At 39.5% G+C, this 17,969-nt stretch overlaps 1 protein-coding gene across 2 annotated transcripts in view; it reads right to left on the reverse strand.

Moving 5' to 3' along the window:
- ALKAL1 (ALK and LTK ligand 1) overlaps nt 1-17,969 on the reverse strand; it is a 32,902-nt gene that overhangs the window by 3,033 nt on the left and 11,900 nt on the right. Inside the window, exon 3 of one of the 2 annotated variants that reach the window (XM_082234027.1) lies at nt 447-497. In XM_082234027.1, the coding sequence (XP_082090153.1) occupies nt 447-497 (51 nt within the window). Of the gene's footprint in view, nt 1-446; nt 501-17,969 lie in introns of both variants that reach the window. The other variant, XM_082234026.1, reaches the window with a different exon arrangement.

Consider the following 17,969-nt stretch of genomic DNA (forward strand, 5'->3'; position numbering starts at 1 on the left):
AAAAAATACATATAACCATATTAATGTAATTAAAGCTAATGGAATAATGAAAAAGAAGGCCAGTGATGGATGATGGGCTACAACTATAAAGGCTACAAAATTTTATCACCAAGACTTTTCACACTGGCTCCTCCACTCTATTGAGCCTTTTCCAATCTGTTAGGGAAAAGGCATATGAAGATACTTAGGGAAGTTAAAAGTTGGGAGTCACTTGCCAATGGAACAGCTAGCCTTTTAATGGGCCTTAAGATTCCATGTCCTAACCTGTGGGTCCCACTACAACCTGTTGGAAAGCAAATAGGAAAACAGCAGCCCCAAAGGATGGACCTAGTAATTTACAATATAGGCTTCCTTCATTGGGAGAGGAGATAAGACACTGCTTTATGTAGGCAACATCTGGCAAGAAATTGAACACAGAATTGCCTTCACACAAAAAGTGTTCTTACCTGTGAAATGTTTGATGAACTTGTCCTTTAAGTTGGAATCTCTTGGAAATACTTCTGGGGAGGAAAAGATATTTCATTATCAATAATGTGTTAAACAAAAGTCTACATCAAAATATGTGCATGCAGAGAGGGGGGGGAGAGAGAGATACAGTAACTGTTTTTCAAAAGCTGTGTTGTTTTCCACCCTGAACTCCTCCTTTAGGAGGTTGGATGCGATTAAAAAACAACAACTAATCATCATCTGAGTATGACTTAGATATCACCATATGGGTTTATTAAATATAAACTATATTTATCCATAAGCTGCTTCAAAACTAAAACTGATACAAAATAAAACCGAACAGCAGTATTTACCTAGGCATGCCATACAGAAAATATATATATTAGTTAACATTTAAATACCACTCTCAGTACAAAAACCTTTCTGCAGATGCAGGAGCTCTTCTGTATATACAAAGCTCCACATATGTAAGGCATATTCTTTATGCCAGTGGAAGTATATATTCATTTGTAGGCATAAAGCTGAACCCTCCAATGAGTTTTTGCTGTAAATTGTCCATGAATCAGAAGACCTAAAAAGTCTGAAACAATGTGAGATGTAGGAAGTCCCCCTTTACTGTGAAGGTCCATGAATGTTACAATACACTCACAGCAATGGTACCCCCACATGGGGAGAAAACTGGCGAGGAGCAGGCATTACCTATGTGCTGTACAGCATCCCAACACTTAAGAGTTGAGGAGAGCAGTATACAACAAGAGTGGGGAGGCACCTGGTTGGGGGGGGGGAGAGCACTCTTCCTTCAAGACTACTTCATTCCCTCACTCCCTTTCAAGAAGCTGCCAGCTGCCCAATACACAATTATTTTTGCATTACATTTCTGACAAATGATAAAAACAAAAAGCACCACTAAAAAAGAGAAGTAGCTAAGAAATGTGTTCTCATAAGTTCTGGTAAGTTATGTTCAATCAAACAATTAAGATGTAATTTGGTATTTATGGTGAATTATTTTGGGGGGGGGGGCACAATATCCGCACAGAGTCCCGTCAAAGTTGTTAACATGGATCTTTGCTGTGCATAAATACCAACAAACTGAAACGACATTTAAGGAAGCATTTTGAAGAGTGACTAACCATTATATTTTTATTATCAGCCCTACCCTCTCATGCAGAAGAAAAGCAGCATGTCATTTTTATACAAAACAGAGTAGTTCTAAAACTCGGTGTTCCGCAAATAAAAGCATCTACTCTTATTTGCGCAGGCTTTGTGGACTTGCATCCTCACAGTTATAGGTAAAGTTGCATTATATAAGCAAGAGTTTCATCCCTTGCATAATCCCAGTTAATAATAATAAGTAATCTTCTTTATCAGGGATTTCTTTTTTATTTCCAATGGGATCTTTCAACTTGTATGCCTAGTCTTCTTTAGATAATTAAGCATTATAGAATAAATCCTGCCCCTTAGTCCACAGCAGCAGTAGCTATGAAAAGCTGGAGGAGTGGCCATACTACTGATCTAATTCTCTGACGCTTTGGATATTGTTGTTCTTGTAGGCACCAGATGGGGCCCCAAGATTAGCTAGGTTCAGCGGCACAATGCCACACAAGACCTTCCGAGTGACCTTGCAGAAATGCAATTTGTTTTTCTGCTTTAATCCCAAAGCCACTGCCTTTGGAGTAAAACTTCCTGAGGAGAGATTATTTCATGGGAAATAGCTTGAGGATGGTCCCCTTTATAGTTTAATTTGTATCTTCAAAGGAAAGCTTCTTCTTTCTCTTAGTGCATGGTGAATACTTCTCTGAGAAGCAGTGGATCATCAAAGCAGACACATCAGGTGATAAAGCCTAACTAGCTCTTTAAAATCTGCCCCCGTGGCCCATTCACAAAGCGATGCTTACCACATAACTGAAGCTAATAAATCTAAGCATAATTATGACAAGATGCTACCACAATTAAGTAAGCATGGATTTAGCGGAAGCAGACTTACGAAATGGTCACACTTGTCACCACAGTTCTCATGATCAACTGAGAACCTTGCCAAGGTGAAACCAATAAATATGTTCATAAGATAAGACCTTTGGGAAACAAAACCCATTTTAAATCACCATCTGTGATATACATGTTAAAGACTGATCTAATAGTGTTGAGTAAAGAAAACATTGCTTTGGCACTTTAGAGAGACTAAGGATGCAATCCTCTACAGTCTTACTTTCGAGTAAACTGGAAACTAATTGATACTGTTGAATTACTTTGCAAAGGTTTTGGGCTATAACTGATTATTGAGCCATGAGCTCTTATGAGCAAATTCAAATCTCTCTCTCTCTCTCTCTCTCTCTCTCTGTGTGTGTGTGTGTGTGTGTGTAACTAGGTGTAACAAGGTTGAGGTGATTTAGTGGATATGGACAATATAAGAAAAAATATCAAGAAAACAGGATTGCAAACAATAACTCCAGTGCTAAAATATTAAACATCAAAACAATATATAAACTAAGTATTTGCTGAACATTAAGTAACCATTGGAGCACTGACAAGTTGGGACAGCCATCCCTTTCCACCCTGCAAAGCCTCATCATTTCCACTGGAAATTTCAGAGGACTGAAGAATGGGGTGAGCTGCTTGTTGCATCTCTGATGTTGCGTGAAGCAGCAACAATGCTTGTTCCATAACTGCTGTTCTGCCTCATCTCAGTGGTAGCCCCCATCCATCCACCCTTACCCATTACTAGGATTCAACCTCACTCTGCAATCAGAGTAAGCCTTAGCTTACCGTTTTTGCCTCCCAACATCCAGGACAACCCCTACCATTAGGCAGAGTGGGATGACCACCTCAGGTAGCTGATTTCAGGTTGTAAATAACAATAACTATATTACTAAAGCTAGGAAGTAGAAAAGCTTGTGGATTTTTTCTGCCATAGGTAGCAAAATAACTTAGCTGGTCTTGGCTACTTTACACATTGACCAAGATGGAGAGGGCAGAGTTCCATCTGCTTCTACACCTCAAACAGCACAATGTCTCTGATCAGTCCTGCCAACCTCACTGAAAGTGCTAAAAAAGAGGAGGCTAGATAACTCAGCCTCTGATTCCTTCTGTAGAAGGAGATAATGATCTACATATGGCTTGAATTCCAGCAGCAGATTTTGACGCACAAATTATGCTAGGCTTGAAAGCCATGACTAACGTGACAAAATATTTTCCCCCCCATAAAAATCCAGAATGGCTCTAACAGCTGCCTTAGATCCCCATAGTGAGTGTTAGGAGGCTTGCATTAGTGGAAAGACAGGAGATGAGTAAGGAATGGCCAGAAAGTCGCCATGAGACCTTGAACCCCACTCCACCCTCCTTTGGCTTGTCCTGTTAATACATTGAGGGGGCAATCCTATGCACAATAAGCTAGTGTGAAGTCGCACCAGATCCAAACCCCATTTATCAGTAGGGCTGTTGCTGCTGTTCTGGCTAAACCTGGCAGAGGAAAAAGAAGTCTTTTTAATAATGTTCTATGCTAGGATGCCAGGTCACATACAGTAAATGAGCTGAATAGGCTTAGGGTCTAGCCTAAAAGTCCTCCCTCAGTGGCCCCTTTTTGGCCAAGGCGAGTGGGTTTTTGCCCTCCTGATCTTCTCTGAGTCAAAGAAGAATTCAGTAACATCAGGTACTCATCTCTCATTGAGGCAAGCATTGTTTTTGAGCCTGAGGATGATGAACTTTACCACCATCATTGCTACTAACACTACCCACATATCATTAGTGGCACATAAGCAGATATCCACTGAGCCTTGTCTATGTTATATCCAGGGTATACATTGTGGCACGGGGGAGCAAAGAGCTTGTTGCAAATTAGTGTTCTGAAAATCCTAAAAATAAATACTACTTTGCATATATGGTCATTCAAAAGAGTGAAATTCCATAAAACATTTGAATTTACTGGAACTATGTTGAAGGAATTAGGTAAACCTGGCGGACTCATTTTTAGTCAATCTTAACTATTTCTTCCCTCAGGTCTTATGGCACTATAATTTTGTCACTTTAATAAAGAATCAGATTTTGTTGTTCAGTCTTCACTTTTAGTGCAGATGCATAGATAATCAGTTTGTTGAGCACTGATTTTACACAAATGATTACACAACTGAGTTGTCTGTAAATTGATCTGTGGAAATTAGTGCATGCGTATGACGCAGGTGGCGCTGTGGGTTAAACCACAGAGCCTAGGACTTGCTGATCAGAAGGTAGGCAGTTCGAATCCCCACGACGGGGTGAGCTCCCGTTGCTCGGTCCCTGCTCTAGCCCACCTAGCAGTTCGAAAGCATGTCAAAGTGCAAGTAGATAAATAGGTACCGCTCTGGCGGGAAGGTAAATGGCGTTTCCGTGCACTGCTCTGGTTCGCCAGAAGTGGCTTAGTCATGCTGGCCACATGACCCGGAAGCTGTACGCCGGCTCCCTCAGCCAATAAAGCGAGATGAGCGCCGCAACCCCAGAGTCAGTCACGACTGGACCTAATGGTCAGGGGTCCCTTTACCTTTTATGATATGATAATTGCTGCCCACACATAAAAAAATCAACCTGAATAAGCTAATGTCATGCAGTGCACAAAATCAACCCATATCATTTTAGCCTACACATGTTAGATTTTACATGCGTAGATGACATTCAAATGTTCCATCCTCGCATTGGTATGTGTGGCTGGTGTACACTAACTCTTTTGCATGCAACAAGCTAAATCAGAAGAGCACTATTGTGTGATTCAAAACCTTAGCAGAAGAGAGAAATAACTTGCTGAATTAAAAGAGAATGGCTATTTTCTTCTGCTTCATTATTCAAAATATGTGGAAGTATGTTTGCTTGAAAACATCATGGGTCAATCAATAATCTATATGTTCAAGGCATGACATTTCAGAAGAGAATAACTATGTTCCTCTATTTTGCTCATGAGGCTCTTTAGGCTCATGTTTTTTGACATTTCAAGGGGGCCAAAATGTAAATAAAAGTTCATTTTTTATTCAAATAAACAAAATAACTAGCTAAAAGTAATAATTAAAACAGCTATAAAAGCAGGAAGAATAAAATTAAGCGATAATAAAATAGTAATCATAGAAGCTTTAAAAAAGAAAAGAATTTGTGGTGTAAAATACATTCCATAGTGGAACACAAGGTCCACATTTGTACCAAACATAACCAAATAAGCATGAATGTTGCCAAATAAGCTCATATTTAGTGGGAATGTGCTAACCATGAGATTTAGTTATATAAATCACAAACGGTCCCTATGCAAGCAAAGTTGGAGGGGTCCACATTACCCCTGGTGGCATGTATTTTATGAATCAGCTTTTCAGAAATTTCAATGAACATGACTTTTTAAACCACAGATCCTTAGAATAACAAGATGCATCCTTGAGAGATCACCAGATGAGCAACAACTTTGCAATGGAGACTTGTCAGAAACCATAAGGCCACACCTTCGTTGGTCTATACAGCTTGCTTGCTTGCTTGCTTGCTTACTTATTTGCATACTACTTAATCACAGTCATCTCTAACTGATGTACAGAAGACTCAAATCAATGAAACTAAAAGTGAGCTAAAACAGCAAAATCAGAATTCAATTTTAAAAACCTGCTGGAATAAACAGGTCTTCAGTGCCTATGACCCCTCAGCGGGAGTTCCGTAAGGCTGGGCCTATAATACTTAATACACAGGTACTGGTAGATAGAAGCCATACATCTGAGCTGAGAAGGATCACTAACCGTGATGCACTCAAAGACCTCAGTGATTAAGCAGAGAAATAAGGGATCAAGGGTCCCCTTTTCTCTCTTGAAAGATAGGAGAAATGTTATGGAAAATTGACACCTATCTATTAGGGTCTTCCAGTTTCCCCAAAGTTACACTAACATCCACAACTAAGGCACTCTGGAAGGCCTGTACCTCCCTTGTGGCACTCAGTTTTTATCATCAGTGACACAAATAACAGGGGAACTGAGCTCACAATGGAAATGCTGGTGTACGTGGGTGTCAGCATGGGACCAGGGAGAAGATATTACATTTTGTAAGTAACAACATACTGCTGATTCTATGGAAATGTAATTTCTCTCCCTCAATGTACCTTGAAAACATAACTGGACCACTGAAAGCAACAGAGCAACAAGTAGGGTGCCTTTAAGATAGATATCAGACATTAGAAATGGCAGTATCTATAAACCAATGGGAGAACATTTCAACCTCCCAGGATATTCTGAAACTGGCCATAAAGTGGTTATTCTGGAAAGAGAAACTTCAAAAGAAGAAAAGAACATGAAACAGCTGAATTATGGTCTATCAAGAAGTTCAATGTCATCTCTTGTGGGTTAAATAAAAACTAGTAAGTTTTGTTACATCATGTGTCAATTAGCTTATCAGTGCCAGAATAGTAATTTTGCTAGCAGCCTGGATTCAAGATGGTTCTGAAGGGTATAGGTATAATCCAAACCATCAACCAAACAAATTTAATACCAGTATTCAGACTCACATAGGCTTAAGGAGGCTTGAGGAATATCAAACAGAGGGCAATCCTCATGTTACAATCTTAATTTCAAAATACAGTGATCCTTATTATTTTCTGATACACCCAATAGTCAATACAAAAAACTTTGGAATTTCTACATATGCCACACACCACCACATTTTCAACGCCTCAAATTTCATACCACTTGAACTAAAAGTTCCAAAGTTCATGCTTATTTTATAAGTAAAACTCCAAAACTCATCTGTTCTCCATGAAAAACAGCCATCCATTATTTAACACACTATGTGGTTAGTGTTCTATGACATGCACCATGGTTAAGTTTCACAAACACTGAGGACCGGCAACCACACAGTAAGCTGGATTTCTCACCGATACAGACGCACACCTGCTGTTCTTAAATTTAAGAAACCTGGAATGAACAGCACAAAGCTAATGAGCTGCATGTGCCCCCCTAAGGCAGTTGTGTATGTCTTGCACTATCCTTGAGTTTCAGATCTTTCCCCTTAAAGTCATTGTATAACATTTGAAGTTGTATTTAAAAAAGAAAGGCGGGGAGGGAAAAAAGTGATGCCTGGCTGTCTGGAAGGCCTGAAACCAGAAGCCATATAAGTCAATCTCAATGTTTATTTTCAAAGCTCAAAACTTCTCTAAACTATCATAATGATTTTGAATACCTCTCAAATGAGTTTGCACATCCTGAAAAAAGTAAAAGAGGAAACCTGTAGATGGGGAAAGGATAGAAAATGGGGAAAAGCATAGCTGGGGTAAAGCATTTCACAGGATTTATAGAGTGGAGTTAAGGAAAGAGGTAATATATGGGAATAGTAAGGATGGTTGAAAGCAGTGAGCTGTGCTTTTTCAGAACACAAAAATTTGACAAACAGGTTTTGAAGGATGGGATGCCAAAATAATGATGGGGACTAGACAGCATTTATATATTGATATAAACTAAGGTGACAAATCTTTGCTAGTCCTAGTAGAAATATTTCCCACTATACTTAAGCACAGTAAAACAGTAATGGAGTACACATTTTTCAGCCTGTAACAGTAAAAAATGATTAAAATGCAATATCCGTTTTCTTTGACACTTACTTTCAAAAATATTTCAATTAATAAATCTTGTTCTGAAATTTTAGCCTTTTATTGCTAAGCTTGAACAGCAGATGTGAATAAGACAGGGCTGGACCAAAATATTTGATTTCCTGAGAAAGAGCGGGAAATAGTGCCTCCCATTCTAGTCAAGGTGAGGTGGAAGCCAGAGCCAGCCAAGTTATTTTGGTGCTGGATAAAGAAAGCCCCTCCCCTCCAATCCCTGGCTCAGCAGTAAAAATGCAGTAACTGATTGTTTGCTGCCCTTTCATGACACCCTAAGCCAGCTGCCTGCTCCAGGGTCCCCAAGTGACAATGCCAGAGAGGGTGGCAAAAGAGACACAGTGTTTTCCTGGGTATGGGGGGGGGGATTGGTGCCACTGTGTCAAGTTTCCATTAAACTTTGACTCTTGTATTTATCTTGAACCCATTTAACAGAAACAAATCTGAAAAGCAATACAGTCATACCTCTTCTTGCAAATGCTTCATGCTGTGTTTTTTTCGGGTTAAGAACGCGGCAAACCCGGAAGTGTTTACTTCCGGGTTTTACCACACGCACACACACAAAAGCGTTCTGCATGCTTTGCACATGCGCAGAAGCGCCACTCTGGTTACAGACTTTTCAGGGAGCGCACGGCACCCTGGAACAAGTCGTGTCCGCAACCAGAGGTACCACTGTAGTTACTGGTCACCAGTTAATATCCAGAAAATTTAATGCTATATACAGAAATCCATTATTATGAAAAGCTCACTATTTCTCAGGAGAAATAGCTGCAGGTTTAGTCTTTCAAGTACTTCTCTGTCATGAGTTCTTGTAATATGACTTACACTGGCAGGGTGTATTGTGGCCCAGATCCAGCTAAGATTTACAAAGATCCCACAAAAAGAGTCTGACATCATTGAATTTCATAACAGTAAAATGTCATACAAGAGAACACCACCACTAAAGCAATTTATAGGGGGGGGGAGAGAGAGAGATAATTAAAAAATTGTGGCAATAAAAGATTTAGTGGTTTAATTGTGGAACAAAAAAGATAGTTATTTTTTATTCATTGTAAAATTAAAAATGTTATTATGCTTTGGCAGCAGTGCTGCACGTGACACTTTACACAAGGGCAGACATTGATGCCGAAATCCAGCATCGTCTGAGCTCTGCGAGTGCAGCTTTCTCCCAACTGAAGTGCAGAGTATTTGAGGACCAGGACATTGGCAGGGAAACCAAAATCCTTGTTTACAAAGCTGTTGTACTACCAACCTTACTGAATGCTTGTGAAACGTGGACCACTTATAAATGCCATCTCCAACTCCTCGAAAGATTCCATCAATGGTGTCTCTGAAAAATTTTACACATCACTTGGGAAGACAGACAAACTAATGCCAGTGTAGTGGAAGAAGCAAAGATCACCAGTGTTGAAGCAATCATTCTTCAACGCCAACTCTGTTGAACTGGTCATGTTGTGTGGATACCTGATTATCAGCTTCCAAAGCAACTACTCTATTACTAACTTTAAAATGGAAAGCGTAATGCTGGTGTCAACAAAAGAGGTTCAAAGACTCTCTCAAGGCAAATCTTAAAAAATGTAGTATAAACACCGACAACTGGGAAACACTGGCCTGCGAGCGCTCCAGTTGGAGAACAGCCCTTACCAAAAGTGTAATGGGCTTTGAAAACGCTTAAACTCAGGATGAAAGGGAGAAACACGCTAAGAGGAAAGTACACTTGGCAAACCCTCACCATGATCAACTCCCACCCGGAAAACAGAATTGGCCTCCACAGTCACTTACAGACTCATTTTTAAAACCATGTTTATGGAAAACAATCTTACTCAGCTATAAGTGATCGCCAAAGAAGAAAGCACACTACACACAAAACACACTCAGTCTGGTATAATCCTGACTGAATGATTTCAAACAAGCATGTGTAGGATTGCTAGAATCACAGAATTGTAGAGTTGGAAGTGACCCTGAGGATCCTCTAGCCTAACCCCCTGCAATGCAGGAATATGAAGCTGTCCCATATGGGGATCGAACCTGCAACCTTGGCATTATCAGCACCACACTCTAACCAACTGAGCTATCCAGGTTAGGAGATGGTACTGTATCTTTCTACTGTATCTTGTAGAAATATTAGACAGAAATGAAGCCATAAAGATCGCAAACACTTTACTATCCGAACTGTACAATGTTCATGCAGAACCACCTACGAACATTTGTAAACTGTTTGAATTCTTTAAGCCAAACATTTCAGAGAATGTCCTTACAATAGGAAGGATCTACTTGAAAGCTCCCTTAAATGAAATTTAATGAAAGGATAGTGAGACATACTGTACTAAAAACATGCCTGTTCCTTGATTGTGTTAATTATTTTGGGGGCCCGACCAGGTGGTAAGGGAAGCAGCTGGTGCCAAAATGTTTCAAGGATAAAAACAAAGATAGAGTCTTGCTGCCTGTTTCTATCTAGAGCAGAATCAGGTCCTCAAACTTTCGTTTCAGGCTTTTGCCATATTTTTAAGGGGCATTTGGGGGCAAATACCAAACTTCAAGGGAGAAGAGGGGCCATGAAGAAAGAAAAGAAAAGAAAAGAAAAAAGGGGGGAGAGTGAATTCATGCTTTCACTGCTATGGTAAGCCCTTCCTCCAAAAAACTATTTGGGGTGCAAAACCACAGCCTCTGAAACAGCTACCTGGAATTCACTGCCTTCAGAATGGGGTGACAAATTTGGAATAAACACTTCAGTCCATTCCTAGACAGGAGGCAAATATGTAGCAGTGTGGAGGCAGAACAGAATTGGCTTCTGTTTGTAGTATTATACTGCCTCTAATAAGTTAAAAAGGCAAAACAAGAGAACATATGAACACCCACATCCAGCAGAATAAATTCTACCAGGTCATTTGACCCAGGTTTCAAAAACATTCAACAAAATAACCATTAGAGGTTATAGGATGGGTCAAATCATTCTGGTCCTCCTACAAGTTTCTGAAAGTCAGGGCCAGCAGCTTCCATTCAGCAAGCAGCAGAATCTAGCAGCAGTTCATTGTGTCTAGATCACTTCCACAATATAAGAGACCCTAGGCATTTATCCAACCTTTCCTCATTTTTCTTGGAACTTGTGCGAGTGCAGAACTTGGAAGACTAAGCCTGAAATCTTTGCAGTATTCCTATTACCGTGGTACCTCGGGTTACAGACGCTTCAGGTTACGGACTCCGCTAACCCAGAAATAGTACCATTGCTTCAGGATGAGAACAGAAATCGTGTGGTGGCAGCGCAGCGACAGCAAGAGGCCCCATTAGCTAAAGTGAAACCTCAGGTTAAGAACGGACAACCAGAACAAATTAAGTTCTTAACCTGAGGTACCACTGTAATTTCATTTGGACTTTCTCAGCAGCATTTCTCGGTCAATTGTACACCATGAGTTTTACCATATTCTACAAATGTGCTACTTAATATTAAATATATATTTTGAAGATATTATATTCTGAAGCACATTGCTTGATTAAAAGAATGCAAAAAGCCATTTGTTTGAATGGCTACAAACATTTGTTTAATGACTATTTGGTCTTTTAAACAACATTATTCTGAAATAAATGCAACTGTTAGAGAAATATTTTATTGTTTTGTAAAACATTTGGGAATATAGAGACACCACTTAAGATGAGAACAAGATTGTGTAGGATTGCACAATGCTTTATATAGGTTCTCAGCAACTTAGTAGGATCAGCATAGTAAGGTATATTGGATTTGTAATGATTTAATTTGCTTGATTGTGGGACAAGCAGCTGGAGGCTCAAGCAGATAATTACAGCCCTAAGCCTTGAAGTAATCCATATGTGGGGGGTTGTAGAACAGTCACACATGATAGGAAGCTTAAGTTAGAAATCAAGTTAAGCTGACATTCACAACACTTTTTAGTAGTACAAACTTCAGTGAATGATTAGCATTTAGGTATTCAGGGAGTTTGAAAATGCATAATACTATTGTTTCCTGAAAGGCGGAATAAAAGACCTTGCAGTAGGAGGGGAGGCACATGACTGATATTTCTTTGGCAGGAGGGATGAATGGTCACAGGGTCAGGTTTCTAAATGCTTTCCCCAATAGGCACATAAAAATAAAAATTGCCTGCTATTTAAAAAGCCCCTCCCTCCAAAAAAGACCCCAGGATGCACTTATGGCAACCTAAGACAATTTTCCCTCACATTGTCTTTATTCTGAATGCCTGTCTCTCTAGGGTTGTTGCCTTGAAACCCTAAAAATAAGAAGTGTTTGCAAAAAGTACCACATATGCTTTCAGTTCAAGCCTAATGAACATATTTAGCATCCTACATATAATTATCCTGAAGCCTCTTGACTGAGTCCGTGTTGGATTGTGCCTACGCGATGCCTTTGAAAATATTTGACAGGCAGCAGTGGAAACTGTAGCCCTAAATATTATTAACAACACAGCAGAGATACTTTTCCTTTGGCAAGCAATTGTTACTCAAATTAGTAATGAATATTTCTAAGAATAAATGGTCCACATCAGTGTACATTCATTCCTTTGCCTGGCTACGTATCAAAAGCATGCCTTTCAGCCAGACACTGTGCAGTCCAGTTCAACCAAATTCCTTTTCTGCCTCTGCAGGCTTCCTCCCTTGTCCCTATAGGTTAACATCTTGTTGTTTTGATGATCATGTTCTGTGCTGCCATTTATCAAAATTCTGTCTTTACTTCCTCTTTTCCTTACTGCACCAATCCAGGGCGAAAACATCCACACACATTTCTTCAGGGGCTGCAGCTGACTAGCTGAGTGCAAGTTTTCCATTCAGAAAGTCCAAGCTTCTAGAGTTATCCGTGATTTCAGACAGCAGGGCTGAGAAAGAGCTTTCAAAGCTCTCACCAGTCAATATAGAAGCACTTTGGACACATCAGCCAATGATCCAAGTTTATATATGTTAACCTTAATCTAATATCTCCAGCTTTCCATTCCCTTCTATATTATCCTACTGCAGTGGTGAAACAGTCCACACCCATCACAATCCTATGCATGTTTACTGAGAAGTCTCCTGAATTCTATGCAAGTGTGCATATGATTGCAGCTTTGCTCTATCCAGTGTTTAGCTGTTAATTTTAATGGATTATTCAAACTGATTTAAATGTTTCTTTTATCCCTCCATTACTTCATTTCCCCTGGTACAACATACACATTGTCTGCTATTTATTCTTCTTACTTTCTTTCTCCCCACTGCATTTTCCATTTTGCTGCTCTCTATGTGTAGAACACCCTCTGTGTTGTTTTCATACATGTAAACAAGATACAGAACTGTGTTCTCACTTTAGGCATACTTGTTAGTTTCTAAAGTTATATTTTGAGGACTCTTCAGAGTAGTCCATGCTGAGCATGTCTTGAGGATGACCTACAAAGGCTTGCCATTTGGTACCTCCTTTCCCACCCCCCAATCATAGCTATAAGAAACTAAGATATTCTGATTGACACACAGTTTGCAAGCACGGAAAGGTAGACTGTGTCTTACATTCGGGGATTCTTGATTGACTGTTCCAGACATACAGAACTGACTCCAGACTCTTGGGCACTGTGAAATGGAGCAAACTTATACTTCTCTCTTTTGAAGAGTGTTTCAACCTTTGAATCCAAATTGAGACTCAATGGATGTGGTCTCTTCCAACTCTATGATTCTATGATTCTATGATTCTATGATTTTTGCTAATTGTCCCTAGTAATAAAATTATAGCTCTGCTTCCCTGTGACATGCTCTAGTTAGCAGCCTAAAACCTTGAAATATCAACTCCACAGTGATATGTGTGTATATGTGTAATATATGATCCGGAGGTCGTGCAGGCTTGGTTGGTAATAGTGAATATGCTCAAACTATGAGCATATATTATAATACCCACTGATATTATTATTAAAGCTGCTTACTAATAACAACAACAACAACAACAATTGTTCGTAGCACTACAGAATGAATTAGGAGGGATTACAGCTGCACTTCTGTGGTTAAAAATATCAAAGAGTTCCTTGAAGCCTGCATTAGAAAGCATTGATTTGCACTTATGAACCAGTTTGTGATACAATAGAGATGAAGGTGAGGGACTGAATGTCTGAACTCCCTGTATATACTATCATTTAGAAAGATAGGCTATGATAGAGCCTTTCCCCCCAGCATGCTATTTTGCATCTATCAGAAATTCTCCATGTGCACGTACATTTAAATTTATTTGTCCTTCCCTGTGGTTAGTGGTTTAGGAACAGATGTAAAACTTGAGCTGACTGTGTACTCCATCTCTAAGGATCACTGGGCAGGAATATGAATGGAAGCAGCCAGAAAATGTATGCACCAGGAGTCACCAATCCAGTGACATTCACTGCACCCATGAAAACCATCACTGGCATCCTAGAAAGGACTCCAAACTCTGAACTTTCATTTAAAAGAGAAAGCAAATCTCTAGCCCTCCTTGAAGGAAAGCCATGAAGCACAATTTACAGGTACCCTTCTAAGCAATTTCTGTAAAATGAACTAGACTTGCTCTTCTGCTTGTTAGTGTTCTTAGCCAATAAGTGAAGTCAGAGCCGTAAATGAAAAGTTAGTTGTTTGGACACCAGGCAATAGTAATCCCTAGGGTCCTATGCTTTCCCCTCCCGTTTAGTGCACTTTTCCCAAATCTGTCTTATTTTCAAGTGCTTAGAATCTCCACTTTGCCCTTCCTTTTTCCCTAGCAACTTGGATGCATCTTCCCTGTGATGGTTTTGTCTACGATTAGGTAGTCCCTTATAGGTGATTTTCTGCAAATACTACTACACAATAGGTGTAAGTGTTAAAGACCTGCCTTCCCAATCCCCAAGAAGGCAAATGTAAAAACATTGTGAAGAGGTTCACATATGTCTTCTGCTGTGCCAGAGCTAAAGACCAAGTATTCACTGGTCCAAAAAGGTTGGTGACCCCGGTCTACAAATAAATGTTTCCAATTCAGAAATCTGATTTAGTAAAGTGATGTAAACCCTTTTGCGAAGTTCCCAGGACGACATCCACAGTTTACATATCCGTACTATAGTTATTGCTATTTTATTGTTATTTTACCTTTTACTTTTTTGCTATGACATGACAAAAATATGCATTTTGTCACATTTCCAAACCACTAACTTTTACTCAGAATAAACCCACTGAAATGAATGAGCTTAGACATTTTCATTCATTCCAATGGGTCAACTCTGAGTTAAAATTAGTTGACTACTGCCCAAAATTATTAATTTAATTTACATCCCACCCTTCCTTCCAAAGGAGGGGGGGAAACAGCTTTTTCATAGAAGTCCTTTGTTCTAGGAGCATCTTGATTAATAACCATCTAGTATGAACACTAAACAGTTTTTATTTGTTTTGCTTTTGCTCTAAATACTTAGGACTCACCCGCTATTTAAAAATTGCAGGACATGACTAAAACAAAAAACTAACCCTAAAAAAGGAAATATTTTTATTGTTCTATGTCTATTTCTGTGGTCTCAACTTTGAACCTATACTTCCATAAAACTACATAGTAAAGGTAAAGGGACCCCTGACCATTAGGTCCAGTCGTGACCGACTCTGGGGTTGCGGTGCTCATCTCGCTTTATTGGCCAAGGGAGCCGGCGTACAGCTTCCAGGTCATGTGGCCAGCATGACTAAGCCACTTCTGGCGAACTAGAGCAGTGCACGGAAACACTGTTTACCTTCCCGCTGAAGCGGTACCTATTTATCTACTTGCACTTTGATGTGCTTTCGAACTGCTAGGTTGGCAGGAGCAGGGACCGAGCAATGGGAGCTCACCCCGTCGCAGGGATTCGAACCACCGACCTTCTGATCAGCAAGTCTTAGGCTCTGTGGTTTAACCCATTTCTATTTGCTATCTACTTTTTTGCATTTTTCCTATGCATTTACACTGCACTAGTCATGGAAATACCCAGATACAATGACACCAAAAAAGTACAGTGGCCAAATTTAGACATAATGCTCACGTTGAGATATAACACTAAGCCATGGTTTGGCATTACATGAGTGCTTTCCTGTCCTCCTCTCACTCAGTAAATAATAAAAGTTCAAATGCTTTTGACTTTCCCTTGTTGTTTCATCATGTATGAGATAATGGATTGTCTCAAATTACGGTTATTCTAAACAAGCCAACTTCATAACCCATGGTGATTGCTAGAGTGAGTAACCATAGTTTTTTTGATGTCTAAACTGGGAACCATGGTTGCCAGGTTCAGATCAAACCAGTCTTTGAAAACATGAGCTGGTGTCAGTTTCTAGTTGGCCCAGTTTGGTCATAACAGAAGGCCATTACTTATTATCTGAACAAGTCTTAAATCATGGCATGGAGAGAAGGGTACAGGAAGTGGGAATGGATTGCACAGGCACATGTCTCATGTGTAGCTCAGCTTAATAACATGTTACTGTACATTTAAACCAGGTGTTTATCCTCTCAAAATAATTTAGTCCCTTAAGTCCATCCCTATACTATTCCTTTTCTAGAAAGCTTTCTAACACAATCATCTACACTGCTGCTTATTTCATTCCAAACTTAATTGAACATGTTGCAAGAATGCCATACATCAATACATACAGTCACCAAAAACATAAGGGTGGCCTCGTGCTGATACAACCCTTATTCTATTTGATCATTTTCTATTCTTTGTTTATTGCCATTCTCTTAATCAGATTAAAATGCCTTAAGGCAGAGAGGCCTGTCACTCTTACATGTTTGTTCATATCTAAAGCACTGAGTAAAATCAATGTTTTGATTTTGCTCATTCAACAGTTTGTTCATAGGCCTTCTTCTAAGATAGATTTATTCAAACTGATGACCTGAAAGCAAATATTCAATAGCAAGGGCCTCTGTTCAACCGCAAATCTGGTATGAAATTGTTCATCGGCCCATCACTTATTTCCCTACATATTGATTGGGTCTAATTAATTTCCATGTATTGTTAAAAGCATACCTTGCCCTTCAAAATTATTTGCCCATGGCTACACACTGATCACAAAATTCAGATCTCACATTGGTGTGTTGGGAAACAGTCCACCTTGGCCTGTGGTGTTTTGTTAGCTGCTTGATTTTGACTCAAGTTCAGTCTATGTCTACTTCATTTCTCTCCACACCCACCTCCATTCACTACTGGCAAATCCAAGAATATCTGCAACTTTTCCAGAATTCAATAGCAATGTCAAGCTCTTATATTTTCACCCACCCAGATAAAGCTTAGCAAATTACGGAAAATGAGTGTAGGGACATCTGTGCTAGGCACAATTAATTTTTAATTTAAAAAAAAAGAAAATTCCCATATGATATTTTTATTTTAGGATAGAATTGGATGAAATTTGCAGGCAAAGTCACATCTTCTGAGCACATGAATCTTGACAAATGTTAGGAGGATAACTGTAGTAATTTTCCTGAAATTGCAGCCATTATAGTTTCTGGATTTATAAATAGGAATATCTTAAACTTCCATAGTATTTTGTGGGTAATTGGTCTGAAAATTGAAGAGATAGGGAGAGATACTCTAGAGTAAGACACATGCCAAACTGCAGACAGATAAGACCCAGGGCTTTTGTGCTAGGCAGGCTGTATAGGTGATTCTGGAGTCGGCAAAATCATTCCCTCTGATTACAAGCTAATTCCACCTTCTTGATCCTGTAATTTTTCTTAAGCTAGAGACAAGTCTTTTAATTTTGCAAAGCTGCTCCCTTTCCCTCCTCCCGCCATAGCTTGGTCTTTTCCTTATATGGTTAGCTTGGAGACATTTACTAATTGCTTTTTATGTATGGCTTGCTGAGGCACAACAAGGCATTTCAAGGGTCCCTGCTTTGACTTATGCAGCTTTGCACACATCCTGCTTCATCTCAGACAAACTCAAAATCTCTCAGAAGCACCCTGCCTTGGCTTGGAATTCATCCATATCCAAAGCACATCTCTATTTCC

Source organism: Podarcis vaucheri (genome assembly GCF_965113315.1).
Source record: "Podarcis vaucheri genome assembly, chromosome: 8".
In the NCBI taxonomy this organism is placed as follows: domain Eukaryota; kingdom Metazoa; phylum Chordata; class Lepidosauria; order Squamata; family Lacertidae; genus Podarcis; species Podarcis vaucheri.